The sequence below is a fragment of the Falco peregrinus genome, chromosome 9 (genome assembly GCF_023634155.1).
Source record: "Falco peregrinus isolate bFalPer1 chromosome 9, bFalPer1.pri, whole genome shotgun sequence".
In the NCBI taxonomy this organism is placed as follows: Eukaryota; Metazoa; Chordata; class Aves; order Falconiformes; family Falconidae; genus Falco; species Falco peregrinus.
This window is the reverse complement of record NC_073729.1, coordinates 19,419,533-19,440,646: the sequence shown is the minus strand read 5'-3', so window position 1 is coordinate 19,440,646 and position 21,114 is coordinate 19,419,533. Positions and strand designations below refer to the sequence as shown.

The following is a 21,114-nucleotide window of genomic DNA, read 5'->3' as shown; positions in this document are numbered from 1 at the left end:
AACACTGGATCAAGTTGTCGGTTAGAAAAGCCGCCACAAGCTGCTCACCGTACCTCTGGATGAGCCATGAATGGGCAGAAAATTGCATTTTAGACAAATTGTAAGAAGCTCCTATGGAAGTTTTCATACAGGTTTTGTTCCCAGTTCCCTCCCTGAGTGCCCTGCAGGCTGGGTGTGAATGGCTGGGCAAATCTTTCTACGGGACCATCTCCTTTTCCTGGGTGCCTGTTCCCGAGCTGAGGGTAAGCAGACCAGTGTTCCTGGGCTGTGCGGAGGCTGCTAAATCCATGCTGTAAAAGCCAGTCCTATAAAAGTAGTGTCACTAATTTCACCCTGTGAAGTAAAAAAAGAACTTTCCACAATCACTAGGTAACAGCTCCTCTATAAAAGGACAGGAGCCATAATCAGTGAGTCTGATCCCAAATCCTCTTCTAGAGTTTGCTTCCACAATTCTTGGTCTGGGATCTGGTTTTGAACTGGTACTATAGCTGAAATTCAGACTTGAATCACCCTTTATGCCAAAGCCTATCCTGACCCTCTAAGAGTTCTGGATCTGAACACACGTTCTCAGAGCCGGAGCTGGACGGGGACATGGACACCCCGATGTCCTGGCCAGCCCAGCCGGCTTCATGCTGCCCGCTGGCAGGTTTGCACTGCCGAAGGTGTTTCCAAGAGGAAACATTCTCTGAGCACTGCAGTGACTCTGGAAAAAACACATAAAGCATTTTTATGGTCAACAAATAGTTACAATTTTATTGAGCAGTAGAATACACAAGAAAAATATTCTTTTTTGAGTTACTGATTTATTTATTTATTTTTAAAGAACAAAATAATCAGGGCCTGTTCTGTAAGGAATGTGGTTTTGATGTTTTAACAGCTCCTAGAAAACAGCTGAAATGTTACGGCTTTGTTAGGAAGGCTTTCTTAAGAAAGAATGTACTAGAAGAGGCCATGGATAGGACATGGCAGCTTGTTACAGAAAGAAAAGGATGTCTCTGAAGACCTAAAATCCAGCCAGTGTGATCAGCCCCTGTAGCAAGGAGTGATGGTGCCTGGAGCCATGTCCTGACAGGGCTCTGCTGGTGCTCGGAGCTTCCCAAGCCCTATTGCAGTAAGCAACTGGGATCTTGGACTCCTTAAATTTGTGCTTAAAGTTAAACAATTTTAATGCAAGTCCCCTAATTCCCATTGTGCCTCTGCCTGGAAACATGGGGCTCGGTTTCTAGTTAGTTCACCAAGCTGGCACAGACCCATGGCCTCCGTGGAGTTAATTTTTGTTGCTGAAGGTTCTGGGCTACAGCTCCAACCTAGCTCAGCCCCAGTGCAGGAGAAGCAGGCGCTTTCCAGAGGACTGCAATGATCTGAGGGGCACCGTGCGCGTTACCCCGTCCTGCCCCTGCCCAGAGCTGCGGGAGGGTGAGCTCTGTCCAGATCCAGCTCGCTGCGAGGTGCCGAGGGAGCTGCCAGCCTTCGCCGGCTCTAACCCTCCGCTCTGCCTGGTCTTGCCTCGTGTCTCTGGCATAAGCTGTCGTCCAGGCAGGTAGCAGCAACAAATGGGAGCATATGGGACACCTGATTTCAAGTTCATTTTCTTCTCTCTCCACCCTCTTGGTATTTTTTCTCCCACTCTGTCATACATCCCTCCCCAGTCTGTTCCCTTCCCACGTTTCTCCCATCTCTGTACTTCTCCCAAAACACATGCCCATCTCTCTCTGCTGCCCAGAGGCTCCTCTTGCCTTTGCTGCGCTTGCTGCAGTTAACGCCTTTCTCTGCCAAGTGTCTCTGACCATCCTGGTCCTCCAGCTTCTGCTCCAGTCCCTGCTAAACAAGCAGCTGCAGAGAAGCAAAGCCAGCCCTTTTCTGCCTATTGTTTGATTATCTGCCCTGAAACAAACTCTGTGTTTCCAACTCGTGGCCTCTCTTCATTGCCAAGTGCTCACGTAGCCATTGATGTGCTTTAGCTGGGGTAAATAAACCCTGGCAGGCTCACAGCTTGTTTCACAGATTATTTTTTTTGTGTATGTGTTTGTGTCTCATTACAGGGCGAGTGAAATGACCTTTATCAAGAGAGAAAGTGTACAAGATTTCGCTTCATTATTTTCAGAGAAACTAGTTAGCTAACGGTCCTCAGAAAGCTGTGCAAAACTGCACTTAAATTTCTGTGTTTGAACCATTTTGATGGCAAATTGTAACCTGCGAGGGATGCTCATGTGTGGCCGATGGCTGCCTTTTGCTCAGGTTGGAGACAAAGCCAAGCAACATCATGAGAACTTTATATCCACCTGTGTCTGCAGTTTTACTGAAACTTCTGGAATCTCCTGTAAATCTAATTTCACTTTGGTGGTACTTAAAATTATAATGAAGCAGATTGCTCCAGACTTCCAGGACTCTTCGTCAGGGATCTGTTTGACCTGCTCCAGTTAAAGGATGGAGAAATATGTACATCAAGGCATGTCGAAACAGCTTGAATTCCAAGATAGAGGGCTAGGACTTTTTGGAGGGAGAAGAAACTACACGAGCCAGAGAGACTTTGCCTGAAAAAGGAACCAGCACCTTACATTTTCACCAAATTTTTTGCACATGTAGGTTCCATGGCTAAGAAAGTGGCTCGTTACAAAGGGTTGGTGACCTGTTTGCTGCAGAACAGCCCTCTTTCTCTTGCAACAGCAGGGGCGATGCATGACGCTTGGAAATCAGTTCTGACTATAACATTGCACAGGTTTTATTTCGGGATTTGAGCAACTGAACATTTTTCATGACAAGGGAATTTTTCAAGAGTCTGTAAGAAGCAAGTAACCGGGGAAGAATTAACATCAAGATCTCTCCTGTCACCTCTTTCTTGCCTTTGGTATCTTCTGCTAAGGTCTTGGGAAAAAAAAATTGCTCCTTTGCCTAAGAGCTGGTCTTCTGCAGGTTGGTGCAGCATGGTTGTTCTCCTTGAACATTTCAAGTTCATTCAGCCACCATCAGTAGTAGCTGCCATCTTCTGTCAGGCCAGGTTGTGTTGGCAGTACTTTGTGCTTCTAGCAGAAAAACACTCCTTCCAGTAGGCTGGTCAGTGGCAAGGAGGAAAGCCAAGCTGCTAGAGCAGGACTCTTTATGTAGGCTGAGCTACCAGTTTGCTTCAGTTTCTCTAGATGTTAAAAAGCAAACCACTTCTGAAGAATAAAGGTAAGAGAGAGGGGACAGCACTACAGAGGAAGAGGCCGCTGTATCAAGAAAATATTTGCTCTGGAAATAGGAACTGGAGGGGTGAAAAAATATGAACTATCAGAAAAATAAGCTGAATATTTAAAAGATTGCGCTGCAGATGCTACTGTGTGCTTGTGGTCATCCGTGCTGGAGCAGAGACAGTGAGATACATTCAAGGAGTCAGAGATGCACATATTAAGACAGTCTTAACAGTGTTAGTCACAATTCCAGGCTAGCTCATTACTACCTGTCTGGGAAATCGCAGCACCCAGAAGGATGTGATCATTCATGCTATTAGAAATCAACTATAAAATTTGCTCAAAGTGCGTTTGAGCTTCAGATACCCCAGAAACAGCAGCTTTTCATCCTAACCATTCCTAGTGATATTTGGGTATTGCCAGCTTAGGGATGGGCAAGAACACCAGAACAAGCCCTTTACAAACCTTAAGTAGCAGCCCTGCCTACGAATTTCCCATCTGTAAGCGAAGAGGTAATCTCATCTTATTCTCCAAAGATGGGTGGGGGGATACATTTATTTTTTGAAGTGGCTGGCCACAGCCCTGGAGTTGTCTCTGTTTGTGAAGAACCTTGCTGATCCTGTGGGATTCTGTTAGCATTCAAGGACTGGACGGAGAAGATCCAGTTTCAGAGCTCAGCAAGGTAATGAGGCATGCAAAGCCACTGCCTAATAACCGGAGGGTCCCTGTTGTGTGTTTCCAGTGAGCGACGAGACAGCTGTTGGAACTGCAGCCTGCCTTTGGAACCATGCTCCTTGGTCAGAAACAAAAGGGTAGGTCTCTTCTGGTGTTGTACGACTGAATCTAAAGTTCATGATTTATTTGGGATCAGGTTGCCTGTTACAGAAGCACCTGGAAGCTGTTCAAACGTACCTCCTGATAAGCCATTAATGGTTTTTGGTAATTAGGTGTTGGGCAGAAAATAGAGGTTTAGACAACCTGTAAGAGGGCTCTGCAGAAGGTTTTGTATCACCAGCAGAGCCTGGTCAATCCCCTTTTCAGCTGCCTCCCCGCAGGGCTGGGGGTGCAGGTCAAATGGTGGCACAGGCTCTCCTTTTGCAAGGAGAATTCATTTTCTTTGCTGATGGCTCCCAAGGGAAGGGTGAACAGTGCCACCGCTGCTGGCCTGTGACACGCAGAAACAGGCTTGGTGGCTGCCAGGCATGTGCAGGCAGGCAGAACCGCGTGTTGCTGCAGCACGGTCTGGTGAAAAGACCGTTTGTGGTTAGGCTGGAGCACTCGCAAGCAATTAGTTAAGTTTTGCTTATGTGACTTATTTCAGTCTTTTGTGTAATTTACTGACAACCATCATGCAACACCAGACCTGTTGCTCATTACAGAGAAAACAGACCCTCTCCTAAAGGAGGTGTTTTGCTGTTTAAGCCCAAAGATCTTCCACGGACCCCTGGAAACAGGGGCTGGTCATAAAAATACAGCTATATTAACCCTGCTGAGAGGTGGTTAGATATTAGTTGTGCAGGGTTGCTATCAGCTTTTACAGAAGTGATGCTATGGTTACAGAAAGAAAGGAGGGAGAGAAAGGAGGGAGGCCAGGAGAGCTGGGCTCTGGGAGGGCTGCAAGCCACAGCATGGTACCCTGGTTGCCGGTCCCCGTGGGGCATCACAGCCCCCCCGAGCTCCCTGTTGTGATGGTGATCATGGCCCATGTTATTTTTCCCTTGATAAAAAAATGGAACTCTCTGCTGAGCTCCTCTTTTCCACCACCACAGGAAAGAGGAAAGAGGCACAAGCTGACTGGGACACCCTTGGACTGCAAATGCTCACTGAAGCCTACCAGCTCTCCTGCGTCTGTGAATCGGGGGCTTGTGTGGTTTAAGTCGAATTAGAATGAATCTTGTGAAGAGAAGATCAAGGCCAGATATTAATGCCCTTGTTTTAGACACTACTCCTCTCCGTCCTCTCCCAACCTTCCACTTTGTGCAATACCAGCATCGCTTTTCATCCTCTGAAGCACATTTTAAATCTGCCTGGATTAAGCAAGTTGCCTGAGCCCATACCAGTATCAGCTGACAAGACAGGAACACCCCTCCAATTGTGCACATAGATATAGATTGAAATCTGAGAGTAAAAGACACGTGTGTGATTTCCCCCCTGCGCACCCCCCCATCCCTCCCGGTCACTCACACCTCCCCACTAAGATTCACGTTCACTTGTGGAGGTAAGCGTCCAGCCATAGATCGCCAGATTTCTTTAGGGACCTGTGGGAAGGAAACAAGGAGAAGTCTGTTTGGCATGTGAACCTTGCCTCCATCATTTTTTTTCCTACAAAGAAACCTGTTACTGAATTTGCATGTGAATCCTTAGAACACTGGATGTCTTTCCCTAGTATAGCAGATGCCATCATGAGCCAGAGCAAGCAAGAACTTCCCCTGGTGCCCACCATGTTATCTGCAGACCCTCTGGCCCTGAATAAACAGGGAAGAATTGCCTGGGCTCACCACACTGCACCTCTGAAGGTGTTTCCCCACTTCCCCCTGGGAATTCTCACACGGAATTTCCCATCTACATCAGCTCCACAAATATGACATGACAGATTTGAGCTGGTTTGGGCTCAAAAGTGCTCTGACAAAACCCTTCTGCTGGGAGGGCAAGTAATTGCTGAGATGGCTTCTGGGAATTTGTGTAGGGACACAGGCGGCGTAAGGTGGGATGCGGGGAGCACTGTTGCATGCCTTTTCCTCTGCTAACTGGATGACAGGAGCAAAGGAAGTTTTGAACTGGTTTTCAGCTCTTCTGCATGTTGGGGCCAGTCTGCTTTAATGTGTATTTGCTTCGAACGGTTTGCCAGCAGAGATCCTAAGCTGTGGAATACTTTTCTCATGTTCCCTGTCATGAATTATTCCCTGTGGAGTAACTGAGACTGAAACATTAACACAGAGTCTGCCTGACTAGGACTATTAGACTAGTCTTCAACCATGCCCGCAGGGAATACCCTTTGCTGCTGGCAGGGCTGCAATGGGAACAGCACGCTGTGACCTGCCCCATTCCCTGCTGATAAATCTCCCTCCGCCGCCCGAGGCCATGCTGGCAGCTCCCCAAGCTGGCAGCTGTCAGAAGAGCATGTCAAAAGGGTACAATCAAAAAAAAAGTCCCTACTAGATCAGGTTAGTACCCATCAAAAGGCAAAGTATTGGGTACTCCAATAGCAGTGCCCTGGTTGCAGAAGCTGCTCTGGGGGGATGGTTGTTCCTTCCCCCACAATGTTGTGAATTAACCTGTCACCAGCTGTCCCCTGGCCTTGGTCCACTGAGCCAGTGGAGCTGTGTCATTTCTGCTGTGGGTCAACACTGCTGAGAGTGCTCCTTGGGCTGCAATATGAAGGTTATTAACAGACCGACACCAGATTACAACAGAGCGACGTGGTATTTTGGAACGGTCTATAGCATCCTGAATTCTCTGTACTAGACAATACAAGATGTTCATGCAACAGCGAACTGCAAGCTGCAGGTGATACCAGAAGGACCTTACCCAATGATGTCTGCGAAGGCTTTTCCAAGAGGCTTCTCTTCATATTGGACTCCGTGCTTGGCACATAATGACTTCACCAGAGGCTTAACCTTCCAGAAGTTGTGCCGTGGCATTGTTGGAAACAAGCTTGAATAGAGAAAGAGAAAACAAACCTAAGAAAACTCCAGAGACTAACCCCATGGGCTGGGCATCTCTGCCTGCCTCCTCACAGGGGCTAATTACTAATGCCTCCTCCTCAAGCTGTGTAAGCAGCAAAAGAAAACGAGGCATGGTGAGGTATCCATGATTTACAGCCCTCTGTTTCGAGGAGGCTTGTGGAAACTGCCTGTGTTGATTCTTCTGCCACTCTGCCGTGCCTCACGGCCAAGCTGTGCTCCAGAGGGTGATGGAAGTCAGCTCAGCCAGGAGTGCGAGGGGCACAGGAGCGAGGGAACAGTCTCAGCCTGCTGACACGGCCGTTCCCCGTTTCCTTTGGGCAACATCCACTGTCATCTGCTGAACTGAATTCCCAGTGACTCCCCTTCCCACTTTTGGAAGCTCATGGAACAGAGAAGCAGGTAAAGAAGAATTTGGGATCACCTTGCCCTTGTGCCATTCAATGGAGATTTCCCAAACTGACTTCCAAACCCTAAAAGCTGTTTGTTTTGCACTTTGTGTTCTCCCTGGCACAGACTGTCCCTGTGGCCCTGGATTTAATGCCTCTCCTGGAACCTGGCACCCAGCAGCGCACGCGGTCCCACACGGCTGTCACCTGCCAAAGGACACTGAAGTGCTTTAGGGGAGGGGAAGTTTCTGAAATGGATACTCAAGTTCAAATAGCTTAGGATTTTGAGTCCATAGCCATTGCAACTGGTGGATGTGTACTGCTGACTCCTAATTAACCCCCAAATTAATATTGTGAGAGTGAAAGCTGAAGTGTGTGGTAGCAAGAGAGAAAGATGCCGTGCCTGTAGTAGAAGGTAGAAGCAGACTACGACCCCCAGTAGGCTGGGACTCTCTCCTTGGCATACAGTAGCACTCCAAAGATCCTGTCCCATCCCACATACGTTCCTTTAGCAGACTTTCCCTCCCCTCAAGCCCGGTGCTGCGACAGCCTGGTAACAGCTAAATCACGCTGGGTGCATACTCACTGGTGCTCGATTTGGAAGTTCAGGTGCCCGGTGAACCAGTCGTTGAAAAAGGACTGCTCGATATTGCAAGTGGCGGCCAGCTGTGAAGGCAAGAGAGCAGCTGTGAAGGTTGAGGGGAGCCTCACCCCAAAATCAGCACAGCTCCTCTAGCCCGTGGCAGGGCTGGTACCTGTTGCGTGGCTCTGAGGACGTGGGACATGTGCTGAGACAGCCGGGTGCCACAAGGGAGCTTGAACCCTCCCTCAGGGCTCACTGTCCCCTGCCGTGCTGCCTGTGCCCCCACGGGTTTGAGCAGTGGCAAAGGGGACAGCGTAAGGAGGCAGTCTGTGGGCATTCTGTGATGAATCACCTCGTAGCGGTCCACGCAGGGACTCCTAAACCTCTCCGGTTCAGCATGATATGGCGAACAACAGTGCCAAGGTAGAAAATGGGGGAGGAAAAATGCATGGACACAGAAAGCCTGCCTTCCCCATCCCAGCTAGTTATCACCCAGTTTGCCTGAAGTGCAAGGTCTGAATATTCTGGAAATATTTCTTGGCTACTTTTACTATTAATGATAGTAAAATTGGGTAGTCTTTCTTAAAATGCTCTGACACTGAACTGGCAAAGCTGTGATTACTACGCAGTAACCATAGGAGACATACTCTCCTCACCCCCACAAGATGCATCATAAAACCACATCAGCATCAAAGAGGCTTATCTCCCTCCATCATACACTATAGAACTTCAACCAGTAAGTAAGAGGTTAAGAGTGTCCTGTCAGCAGGGTGGATTTGTCCGACTGGATATTGAAAAGGTGTAGAAAGCAGCGGGTTTTCATTTCAGTCCTCATTGCTGAAGTACAGACTTTGGAAATCTATTGCACTCTCCCTTCAGCTCCGATTTGCACCAGGGCCCTCCTGCTTGCTCGTATGCAGCTGCTGACACACGCCACGCAGGAAAGCCAGAGCATGCTTCTGGAACCTGATGCTGCCTCAAATCTGAACTAATCTTTTAATTGTCAAATTAATTACAGAAGTTTGGACTTCCATGCCTTGACTCAGCACTGCTGGCCCTGGGGAGAACATCTTTATGGGAGGGACAGAGACCATACACTAGTGCCAAGGGACGGTGGTAACCCACCTGCTCCTTGGGCAAATTTCTAACCTGTTTTGGGGTGAGCCAGGGGTGTTCTTTCCCCTCCCAGTTACCTGAGAGCTAAGCCAGTCTCTGTGCTTCTCACAATCGATTTCCATTGGAATGTGATTCATCTGGGTGACCCACACAAACCAGTGACTCTCCAGAAACCTTCAAAAACAAATGGGCAAGAAGCAGGACAGTTTGCACTGCAGGTCGGGACACGAGGTAAGCAGAGTGGGGGTGGCAGGGAGCAGCAGGAGCCACAGGCTGTGGGAAAGTGTTTCTCTCGGGTATTGAGGTAATTACCTCCCTTTCTATGGAAAGCAGAGAGAATCACTTCTGTGATGAATTTCCCTTCCCCTCTTTATGCCCCTGGGATGAATGCAATTATGGTTCAATCCACGCAGGACATCCCACTGGGCTAGCCCTCCCCCTCAGAAGTGGGTTGACCTCTCATGCTATTTTTGCCTTTCGGTAAATAAAGATGATCCAACTCCCCCCAAAAAAACAACCAAGCCCCAGTTTAGAAATCCTCAGAACTATTTTCACCTTTCCCATCGCTTGATGGATATACACAATTTCAAAATCCACCTGCCCATCGGTGTTAGCTTTCTGGGCACCAAGTTCAGCTCAGAGGGAGCTCCCAGCTGCCCTGTGCTCTCTCGGTCCCTTTGCCATAAGTCTCAGCTTTGCCCTGGGCCGGCTATCGCCTTAGAGCAGCTTGTTTATTGCTTATGGTATAGAACTGCATTTTTAGCACCTGTACAGCAGTCGAGAGCAATGCACTTTCTTCTCTTTACCTGCTGCAGTTTCTGTGTGCTGACAAGATGCCTGCCCACAACACCCTTGTTCTAGTCTTTAGGTTTGTTCTGGGAGGGCAGAGGATCTCAATTTGCAATTTTGCCTTTCTTCTCGCACTCTTTGCTTAGTCAAAATCCAGAAGTTTTGGAAATTGTGGGTTAGTTGTCAGAAGTGTTTCAGCCTGAGAAGCTCCGCTAGGCACTCACACAGGTGTATGCCTCTCAAGTCTCCTCTTCACCTGAGGTCCAAAGTGTTTGGAAACTATAAAAACTGAAGTCATGAAGAGTGACATTAATTCTAATACTGTGAAGGTTTTTGCACATCTGTTGTCTTTTTTACATCTTTTTACTAAAAACTGAACACATTTTGTTTTAGAAAATGTTCTTCACTGGGATGAAATGTCTGCCTAGAAGTTTCACTTACAGGGGAAGCACATACAGTGCTCAGGAGGGCTCCTGAATTCCCTTCCCAGTAAGCTGGGAAGAGGGTGGCCTGAAGTACTCTGGAAGGGTCCAGCCTTGACCAAAGTGGATAAAATGCATAAATGTGTTGGAATCAGGCAGCATGTGAGGACAGGGAACGAGGAAAGAAAAGAGAACCCTGGCTGGACCATCACAAGGGCAGGAGAAGATGCCGAGCACCAGAGCCGGCTCTGGTGGACAGGTGGAGCTGGGAGATGAGAAGAGGAAAGCGAAGCGGTGGGAATAGCCAAGATAACACACAGTGAGGCCAGTGACTGCAGAGAACCTGGACAAGGAAGGACTGCGGGGCACAGCAGAGCTGAGGCTTGGTTTGTCTGGCACTGGAGGGAGGGGAGAGCAGTGGGGATGCCCTTTATCTCCTACCTGACAAAAGTGAGGAGAGACAGGGATCCCAGAATGCCATAGAACGGGATGTATGTGATGAAGTAGCGCATGTAGTAGCTGATGGCCCAGGCTAGGTCCTAGGGGAAGAGAGAAGACATTAGGCATCACTTTGCCAGTCTCATACAACATGTCCTTTCTGGTGACATTAGGGACACTAGTTAATTAATACAGGAAAGTGTGATCCTGGCCCACTGGCCTCCCTCCCTCCGAGTCAGCCGGACCCCATAAAGATGGAGGGAACGTTTCACTCACCGCCCAGAACCTGCGCCTGATCATGGTCGAGATAATTTGGATTTGGAAATATACAGGGATGAGCAGAGGCGGGAAGACTGCAAAGCAAAGGACATGTTTTGGCCATCAGAGGGGTGGAAAGGTGTGTGACATGAGCGAGGCAGTGACTTAGGACTGGTTCTAGGGAAGGTCTGCCCAGCACTGGTGAGAGGTGGGTTGTGGTGCTGGGGCTGCACACCTTGTTCATCCTGACTTATCAAAGAGCACTGGCTGATAACATGCATTTTTTTTCCATGGAGCCTCTCACACCGGGGTTATTTCCCAGCCTCAGTGCTTTGCCTTGCTTTATGTGGCCATGCTGGCAATGTTCAAGGTGCTTGGATATCACTGAAGTTATATACTGAACTGATCTTGGGACCTGCACAGGGGATGGTGGTCCTGAGGAAGGGCAGGATGAGCTGAGACCTAGGGAGCTAACACAGTAGGGGCTGGGAAGGTCAACTGGTGTTCAGGGAGAAAGGAAGAGTGCAGGGCAGATACTCACTGAGGAAGAAGTACTCGTGCTGGTGGTTGTAAGGCAGGTACTTCAGCTTCTTCTTGCCGTACTGCAGGACACGGAGGAGAAAGTTCAGGCTTGGGTTATGACACTCACATGTAAGAGAAGATTCTCTGCAATATTTCTTTACTGACTGGAGAACTTTGACTAAATTTCCACCACCAGGTAAAAAGTGTTTTGGTACAGTTAAATATCTTGACTTTGCAATTGTGCTGGGTGTAAATTCCTTTTTAAAGTCTCCTGGCTTGATATTCAGATAATTTCTATTTACTTGAGAGCCTGATGGCATTTGAACGCGTCTCTCCACCTCCTGCCATGCCTGTGGCTGTGGCAAGAGCTGCTATTGTCTCCATCGTCAGGGCTACAAACGTGATAGGCGTAAAGTCTGACCTTTGGTAAGTCACTACATGGGATGTCAGTGCAAGACAATGATCCCTGGGGAGTCTTCCACGCAGAATATCCCAACCATTTTCAACTTCTGCAGCCCCCAGGGACTCCTGCCATCAGCCAGGACTTGTAAAAGCTTACATCACCAACTGGGGGAGAACTGGCGTGGTCCTTAGCTGTTATGACAGCAAGTCACATAGACGTGCTTAAATCTATAATATCACTATTATTATAGTAATGTTGTATGTTTGATAGTAAATATATAAAATACATAAAGATATATAAATAGTTTGATATGTAAGTGATAGGAAATAGAGCATTGAGAGCTATTCTGCACTGATTTCTTTATTACTGTGGTCCACCCACAGACAGCAGATGCAGAGAAGTTTCTCCACACACAGGTAGACCTCAGGTTGTTGCATTTCTGTAGGTGCCCATTTCTTTTCGATGAATAGAGGGAACCAAGAACACCTGGTCTCCTAACCTCATCTCCATAGTGAAATATCTAGAGCTATAAGAAGTGTCTTTCTTGAGCTCCAGGAGTGTTCACACAAGGAGCTACCACATAGAGAACCTGGATTGCTGTGAACTTGCATTTTTGCTTCCAGCATAGCAACTTCCCAATAAAGGTAAGTCTTGTAGTGCCAATAAATCAGGCACATCATTCTGGTCTGAGCTCTGAAAAGCTGTGTGCTTAGTTAGCATCATCTGGAAAAGGATTATATGCAAGCATTAAAGAGTATTGGGGTAGACTGATGATGGCCTAATATTTCAGATATTTTGTAGGGGGATGATCCAGTTTTCCTTGTTGTCTTAAATGTTTACATTCTTAGTTTTTCCTTCAAGTGGTAGAACCACTGTCCACTTTTAAACTCAGCTGGCAGGCACAAGATTTTCCAATGGGTTGTAGCCACACGTTTAAGAGCATGATACTGATTTACATCTTCTAGACAACAGCCTTTTTATACCCCAGGAGAAGGCTTTCATTTTAGTCATATATAAGACCCCTTCTGCCTCTCGTGCAAGACATTCTCTATCCATACCAGTACGTAAGTTCCCTACACGTGACAAATGCACAAGCATTCTCCAAAGTCCCTTAGGACAATTGTTTTCCATGTTTTACTCACTTTGCCTTACCTCAACAGGCTGAATATCTCCAAGGACAAAAATATGCAGCATGTTCACATCTGGGTCCTTCTTGAATATGTTGGGCTTGGCGTGGTGTTGGAAGTGACGATGGTTCCACCAGTTTGCAGAGGCACCCTGGGCAGATACAAGAACAAGTTGTTAATCCATGGGAAACGACAGTTCCTCTAACGGTAGGATTACCCATTCATGTACAGAAACTAAAACAGTGCAACTCAGGTTATGGCCAAACTGCTGTGTGCTTCTGAAGTAGCAATAAGCAGTGGCTAAGCTGTCAGTTGCTATGAGACAGCTGGTTTCAAAGGGCTGGTCTGCCCTTGCTAAGGATCATCAATATTAAAAGAACAGGGAATAAATATGCTCCGAGTGAGTCGGACATCACCATGTCTTCCCACACATAAAGCTGTTTTTAGTAGCCGAATCGTGGAATCATAGAATCATTTAGGTTGGAAAAGGGCTTTATAAGATCATCAAGTCCAACCATTACTCTAACACTACCAAGTCCACCACTAAACCCTGCTGCTGCCTTACTGGTTATCATAGTGGTTCCCCACTGTTGCCTGTGGCTGTGAGGGACCAGGCAAGATGAATTGGCTTTGGGAGAACGGGCAAAGCTATGTCCCAACCTTGGTAAGCTCCTACTGCAGGTGGATGCTCAAATGCCTGGATTGCACTGGACCTTGCCCAGGATAGTTCTGAAGGCACCTTGAATGGATGGGATGTAACAGGATGGGACATTTAAAAAATATTATACCTTGGTGAAGTGCACGGTGAAAATATGATGTTAAAATAGGGGTTTATGTAATTTAATAAGCTTTGTCCTCAGCTGCTGTAAACTGGTGTGGTTCCACTGAAGCTTGTGGAACTACTGTGTTCTGAAACAGCTACGATTATGGTCTCGTCCCTCTTCTGCACAACAGCTCCATGTGCAATGATCACAAAGTTCTTTGTGCATCTGCTCACTGTGGAGAGGCAGAGAGCTGCAGTTTCCTACTTTAAAACAGTCAAAGTGACTGCAGGTGTTTCCACAGTGCCCTGGTCCACCATGTCCCTTACCTTCAGGTGTCCAATGATAAACTTGTGGACGATGTGGTTCCAAGAAGACTTCTTAAAGACGGAGAGGTGCCCAAAATCATGTTGCAGCCACCCTGCCTGAGCCTGGGATGAAGGAAAATCGAGTAGTTAGGAAGCTGTTTGAAATCAGAGTTAAGCATAGAAGGAAAAGGAGATAGAAGGCAAGTTGTGAGTGTGAGGAAAGAGGGAATTAGCTGAGGTGAGAAGGTGAAGATCTCTGTTTTCATTCTGGAGAACACAGAATCATTCAGGTTGGAAAAGACCCTTAAGATTGCTGAGTCCAACCGTGAACTTAACACTACCAAGCCCACCAACATGTAGAAGGAAAGGCCAAAAAGGTGAGAAAAATGTGTGAGTCACAATCTAATATGAGAAGTTCAGTGCACACTGGCCCCCTCCTGAGCGATCTGCGCAGCCAGTATGCTCCGTGCCTACTGCTTCTCACCTGGGAAGTTGTAAGGATGCAGGCGAGGATGAGAGTTGTGATCCAGCCAGTACCAAAGTATGAAACCATTAACCAAGCTAACACTTCCATGGCAATAATATGGCCCAAGTAAAGCGAGAAAAACAAAGGATTCGCTCTGAACAAGTTCATGTCCTCTGCCGTCTTCCTCAGGGTCCGGAAATCCTCCACCAGCTGGGACTGCAAGAGAGACATGCAAGACACAGTACGGAGCTTCTAAGTCAGTCTGAAGGAGCCCAAGGAAGGCAGGCTAAGCTCCACACTAAGGACCCTGGCTGTTTCTTGCATTGCTTGGCTATTCCAGAAGTAAAGAAGGACCTGCCTCCATATTCGCCCTCTATTCCAACATTTCATAGCACTTCCCCATGAATAAGCATCCTGGCTGGTCTAAGCCTACAACCTGACCTTTTGTACCTCGGGCTAGGAGAGTAATTCAAGCCCGCTGCTGTGAACCAGCAGTGCTACCTGGCTCTGTTGAGAGTTACATCAGCTGATGACTCTCGTCTGAATGAGCTTTACAAGTACTAAAGAGAGAGCTGGAGAAAGAAAATTCAGTCCTATTACCTACGTATAATTCCAGATCTCTGATGATGAGCACCCAGTCCCAGAGTATCCATCGTCTATTTAATACATGGGGCAGCTACCGTGCAATCACTCATGAAGAGCATTCCCAGGTCAATGCAGGTCAGCACTGGCTCTTCTATTGTGAGTGATACAGATATATCATAATCATGGCCAGTCACAAACAACAGGACAGGATTGAGTTTCGTGGCGAGAGCCAGCCCTGCCATGCACTGTGCCTGAATAATGAACAAACTGTCTGGCAGGGATACAGAGCTGCCCTGAGGATGCCAAGTGGGTAGAAAAGGTACTTGCTGGGTTTCTGTTCCTTAAGCACAGCCACCAAAATGAGACCTCTGGCTCAACTCACCCATAGGTGACTACTGCTGGTGCCATGCACGGCACAGCTGTGGCTGTGGTCTTGTTGAGGTGCTGAGCAGCATGTCTGGAAGTCTTTTCAGAATTCTTTGCCTACTCCTCTCCTTCCCCCATAACAGGCAAGCAGTGATGCATGTTTTAGAGCTTGGTCACCAGAGAAAGAACAGCAGAAGGGACACCAGTCACAAGACCTGGTGCACATTTCCCAGTCTACATGTCTCAGTTCCCATTTCCCTTTGGTATGGGACCAGTCCAGCCTAGCACCTGGAATGGGCTGCTAGAAATCAGCAGCTGTCGGCTCTATGGGAAAGGAAAGGCTTGTACAGCCAGGCTGAACGCGTTACCTCCCTCCCAGACACATTTTAATCTACACTGGGATGTGCACATTGCTACCTGGAGATGTTCAGTTGCTGAGCATCTACTTGTCTCCCTCTCTGGAGCTGCCTGTAGTGAAGAGACCTTTACAATCTGCCTGCCTCTGACCTGGGAGACATCCCAAGAGGAAAAAAAAAAGGTGGCAGAACGTACCCATCATAACCCCCACCTCAGAAACAGATACTCACGTTTTTATCTAGGCCCTGGCTCGGTTCCCCTGGAGCAAGCTCTCCAATAAGTAATGGCTTGAGAAACTTCTGAACCAAGGTGGGGTTGATGTGGAAGGCCTGGAATGCATCCTGGAGCAGAAACAGGAGTAATGGTGTGAGATTCAGGAGTAAGTTGCTGCTTCCTACTCATGGCATCATTCCCACCCATCTCCAGCACTGTCCTTCTCTGCAGCCCCCCACGTCACTGCCAAAGAGGGGTGCCAGGCTGACTCCCACCTCTCTGTGGTCGCTGTTCAGTGCAGTGCTCCTACTGGAGGCTGATGGATCCACTGATCTAGCAGCAAGCGAACGGGGAGATCAGGGATGCTATCTAGACATATGGTGAAAGGCACCTCAAGAAATTTTTTTCTAAGCAACTAAATACCTAAATCCTGTTAATTCCCTTAGGAGGTAGGCGAGAGGAATTTGTGCCAATCCCTGCTAGATATAAATACCCTTCAAACGCCTGCTGCCTGGAGGCAATTCAAGAGAGGGGTTGGCTGCGGTGACTGAACCTGGACATCACCAAAATGCCAGAAATGAAACTGAGGAGCGCTTCTTCCGTAAAGCACCGGGATTTCCTAATTACTCTCAGCTCAGCTCTCATGCCAGTACCCCAAACTATCTAACCAATTGCAGGGACAAAGCGATCCCTGTTATCACAGGGAGAAGTTTGGATCCATTTGTCCAGGTCCGCTCCCCAGGACTGCATCCCTGGCAAAACCTGGCCCAGCAGGCACGAGGCCGGTGCTTTTGGATGGCGCTGGGTCAGCCGCTGGTGTTACTCTGTTGGTGCCAAAGTGAAGGTAAAACTCTAGGACCAGCAAAGCTGTTTCTAGAGCCCTGTGCTGCAGGCAGTTTAGAGTTTCCCATGCAAAGAAATATTTGCCCTGGATCACCAGCTTCCTTCCCTACTTTGAGGAATTTAATTTGTTTTACCATAATCTATGCATACTTCACCCTCTCTGGCGCTATCCTCACAGCCCATCTGAGGTTAAGAAATACTGTCCTCTCCCTTCAACAGAGGGGATGATGCACTAAAGGACTGACTTGCCCAAGGTTACAACTGGTAGCAGACCAGCGTTAAGCCTTTTTACTAGTGCTGTAGCATTGTCAACTCTTGGACCTGTAAATGCATCACTGAAATGTTAAGCCCGGTCGCTGGTTTCCTTCCCTGGTACAATCTGCAGGTGATGTGAAAAGGGAGGGAAAAGCAGAATCAGTGGCAAAGTGACTGCACCTGCTGCAAGGTTTTGCAATTTTGGGTGAAAAGAAGGGGAGAAGGGGAAAGGGGAAGAGGGTGAACATCTAAGGAGCATTAGAGAATGTTGACTCAGTATTATTTAAACTAATGGGGGGGGGGGGGGGGGGAATGCCTTTGGAGGTACTGCCTGATCACCATGATGGAGATCCAAATGAGTTGTGTTGTATTAACTGGGGGGCGACTCAGCACAGCAGCTTCTGCCTGACCACCTAAAAGGTATTTTTGTCCACCTTGGGCTTCCCTGCCAGTAGCCTATCTACATGTTTTCTAACCATGCTTATAAGTGCTGTGTCATGACTTTTTCCAGGGAGAGTTCTCCTCTGCCTCTGAATTTAATAGTCTCACATTTTTCTGGATGGGATGAAAAGTAAAGGTTGGAGCTGGTTAGGAAAGCAGTCATGCATGTCAAAACACAGTTGTTACTCTAAACTGCACTACCTACCTTCCACTTCGCTGCTGTTGCAAGCCTATACCATGAGGAAATAATGACAGCAGGAAAGTTTTACCTTCACTGAGAAGCAATACAGATATGTGCCATCAGCGTATAGCCTCCAAGCAGGAGAAAGAATAACATCTCCGGAATACTCTTACCATCACCAGGCAGAAAGCTACAGTGATGGAAAGATTTGCTTTTTTATTAGCTGTATCTCATGCAGCAACTTCACTAATAGGTCCTGAATATAAGATGTTCCCTGAATGTGTGAATTGCCCTCAGTTCTGTGCTAGAGGAGATAAAAGGCAAAAGGCAGTTTGTGGGAACTTACACCTGACCTCCCAACTTCGTGGTCTGCTGGCCAAATAAGCTGAAGCGTCTTATGGGGGGTGAGGAAGTGGGAATTATTCCAGCTGCTTTTGGTGAAAAAAAGCTTTGTATCACTGAGGTATGAACAATACCTGAGCATTTGAAGTGTTCAATGCTGTCAGTACAAGGATGTTCTTTCACATCCTTGAACACCTCTAAAACAGAAAGCCATTTTCTGAAGGCAACTGTGCACGATGCGATAGCAGAACAGGTAGCCCCAGACCAACATGCTGTCAAAGTCTGGCCTAAAATGAATGAAAGCTCAGTGTTGTTAGTGCCTGTAGCGGAAACCTGTGCACTCCTAACCTGCCTGGTATGAATGTAACAGCTGTCGGGGAAGCTTCTCAGTTAGCTGTCCTGTAAGCATCCTGAGAGGAATCCACTCACACATCCCCACATAAAGCAGAGTATCTTTAGAGTGGTCCAGCACAGAGGTGGGGTTCAGTGAGCATCAGGGGTAGATGGAAACACATGATCCTCTAGAGGATGGGTCCAAGATGAATAGACAAGATGCTGAGGTTCCTTTGGTGCATGTTTGTGGTCCTAACTACACGTGGTGCTAAGGAGAGCGTGAGAAAGATGGAAGCCACATATGAGCCAGGAAGGTAAACATGTTAAACTGAATTTTTATAATTGCCTTTTCCTCCTCCTAAACTCTTCCACCTGTGATATCTTGCAATGCAGAATGAAACTTGTTAGTTAAGCCTTGACAGGGCCAAAGCCAAGGCTTTGTCACCCTGAATGAGCGATGTTTTTTGGCAGTAAACTGTTAGCCACCACAGGGAAGCTGCCAACAAGCCAGATGCCAATTCTGCTGTAGCGCTCAGAGCAGTGATGAACAATTCCAGGGCATACAGAAGACCATGCCTTCCTGGAGCAAGCTGTGAGTATAGTGGGATGTAATGTACTCTGGGAGGAGGACCAGCAGTAGCAGAATCACAGATCTGTGTTTCAGTCTCCCTTGTAAGGATGCAAGACAAACGCAATAGCAGATGCTTTTTGCTTTCTAGTGGAGACACTCGAGTTAAATTCTTGAGGATAGGAGTCAAACTCCTCTGGTTTCAGCTGGCCTGCATTTAAGCAGCTGCAGGTAAAACCTGGCCCATCTTCTTGAGGGAGAAAGCTATTAATACAGAGGATTTATCAGAAGGGGGGCAGGAACACCAAAAAGCATCTCAGTGCTTCAAGAGAAAGAATGAAAAATAATCACAGACCACGGGTAAATGGAGACCGATGGAAAAGGAAGGTTATTAATTCTTGCCAGTTCATCCTGCCACACACAGAGCCTCCTCCTTGCTAAGGTGTTAAGAGCCATGGGAGACAAACAGTTAAAGGTACAGCTTGGTCTCTCCTGCTGCTTACCAGGCACATATTCGGAAAAGCTCTCAGGCAGTTTAGACTTTACTAACTATGGGCTAATGCCCTGGGGGGAGAACACGCTCTCTGGATGCACTTCTGCAGCAGGTGGCTTTGAGGGAAACTGCCCACAACAACCTCTACAGAAATTTGTTCCTTTTTCAAGGGTTTTGTTTGGGTGCGGGGTTTTTTTTTTTTTCGGTTGGTTGTGGTTTTGTTTTGATTTTTTTTTTAAGTTGCTGAAACACGAGAGGTAGCTGAACCCAGCTATGAAGTGCAGGAGCAGCTGCAGCAAACAGTTAATGGTGTGAGGGTTTTCCCGCCCCCCCATCCCTTTTCTGTAGGAACCTATAACTAAATTCTCTAGAGAATTCCCTCCTGGGGAAAAAGGTAAAAAGCTCCTTGCTTTAAAGCTTCAAGCTCACCCTCCTCAACAGAAACAACTCTGAAACACAGACCGGCCTCTTGTTAACCCCTTCTTGTGCTGGGCTGCTGTGACTCTGCATGTCATGAGCTACACGCTGAAGACTCGGGGCACTTTGCTCACGAATTCAGAGCTCAAGGCACAGCACAACCAAGAGACAAAGCCAACCCAGCAGGATTTAAGCAGAGCCGAGCCATCTCTACCAACCAATCTTCCAGATGCCGCGAAGGGCTCAGCGGGGTGGATGGCCCCGGAGCTGTATCCCTTTGGACCAGCCTTCCGAAGGAGATGCGCTGGGTGCACAGAAGGTGTCAGAGAGATGGGGAGCGGGCGGCAGCTCGCTGCTGGGGGGCAGGGACCGAGCAGGGGTAGCTGGTGAGAGCTGGGGTGGGGTGGCCGGGCGGGGGGTCCTTACCGTGGCATCCTCGCCGGTGCAGTGGCTGATCACTCGGTAGCCCCCCGGGTGCCTGTTTACCCACTGGGTGACATTATACACCTTTCGCTGTATCACCAGCCAGCCGTCCGTCCGCAGGTTGTGCTTCTGGATCTCCTCCCAGGTATAGAAGCGGCTCTGCGCCTCCGGCTCCCCTCCTTTCTCACCCCCTTTCCCCATGGGCCCACTTGCTGCTTTGTCTTCTTATCCAAAACTCGGGGGGGGAAGCACACCTGCTCCTGCGTTTCTCAGGGATGTGCCGGAGGGGATGAGCTTTCCCTGCGTACTGTAGCTCAGCTGATGCCCCGCTCTCCCCCCGTGCCCGGGCTCATGTCCTCCCCTCCCCTCTCTTTGTCTCCTGCTGCCCGCTCGGAGCTGCCCCCCTAGGCTGCCTCCCCCCACTGATGCTCTCCCCTTGCACACAGCCCCGTTTTGTGGGAAGCTCGGCCCCTTCCCGCCCCCCCCCCCCCCCCGGCATCCCCCGCCCCCCCCCCCCCCGGTGAGGTTCCACCGGGATCAGCAGAGCCCCGGCACCAATCCCGGCGCTCCCGCCGCCCGCCCGCTCCCGGCCATTGGCCCTGCGCGATCTTGCGAAGCCAGAAGCCGGACGGGCCCCCCCGGCCCCCCCAGACCCCCGCAGCGGGCGCGCGGTGCCTTCCCCTCCCTCCTGTCCTCCGCTTTCCGATTTTCCTTTACTCGGTATTTTGGCTCCTGCTTTAAAAGCTCTACACCTCCACCCCCTACCCCGTTTTTTCCTCCTACCACTTTCTTTTTCTCTTAATTTTTCCTTCTCCCCCCCTTCTCCCCCCCTTCTCCCCCCCTTCTCCCTCTTCTCCCCCTT

At 48.5% G+C, this 21,114-nt stretch overlaps 1 protein-coding gene across 1 annotated transcript; it reads right to left on the bottom strand.

Annotated features, from left to right (window-relative positions):
* Positions 1 to 724: 724 nt before the first annotated feature.
* Positions 725 to 20,695, bottom strand: LOC101910606 (acyl-CoA 6-desaturase). Its single transcript, XM_013304041.3, has 12 exons — positions 20,256 to 20,695; positions 15,974 to 16,084; positions 14,454 to 14,651; positions 13,991 to 14,092; positions 12,926 to 13,051; positions 11,390 to 11,450; positions 10,867 to 10,943; positions 10,594 to 10,691; positions 9,019 to 9,115; positions 7,829 to 7,908; positions 6,699 to 6,824; positions 725 to 5,428 (listed from the first exon to the last, which is right to left on the bottom strand). The coding sequence occupies exons 1-12, from the start codon at positions 20,451 to 20,453 to the stop codon at positions 5,377 to 5,379; spliced, it is 1,326 nt and encodes a 441-aa protein (XP_013159495.1). The 5' UTR covers positions 20,454 to 20,695; the 3' UTR covers positions 725 to 5,376.
* Between the last annotated feature and the right edge of the window lie 419 nt (positions 20,696 to 21,114).

Coding starts and splice junctions, on each gene's coding strand:
- LOC101910606 (XM_013304041.3), bottom strand. CDS start 20,453: ATGGGGAAAGGGGGTGAGAAAGGAGGGGAGCCGGAGGCGCAGAGCCGC. Junction 10,944..11,389: donor GCACGAGTACTTCTTCCTCA/GTGAGTATCTGC, acceptor TTTGCTTTGCAG/TCTTCCCGCCTCTGCTCATC. Junction 9,116..10,593: donor TCTCTCCTCACTTTTGTCAG/GTAGGAGATAAA, acceptor TTGTTTTTGAAG/GTTTCTGGAGAGTCACTGGT.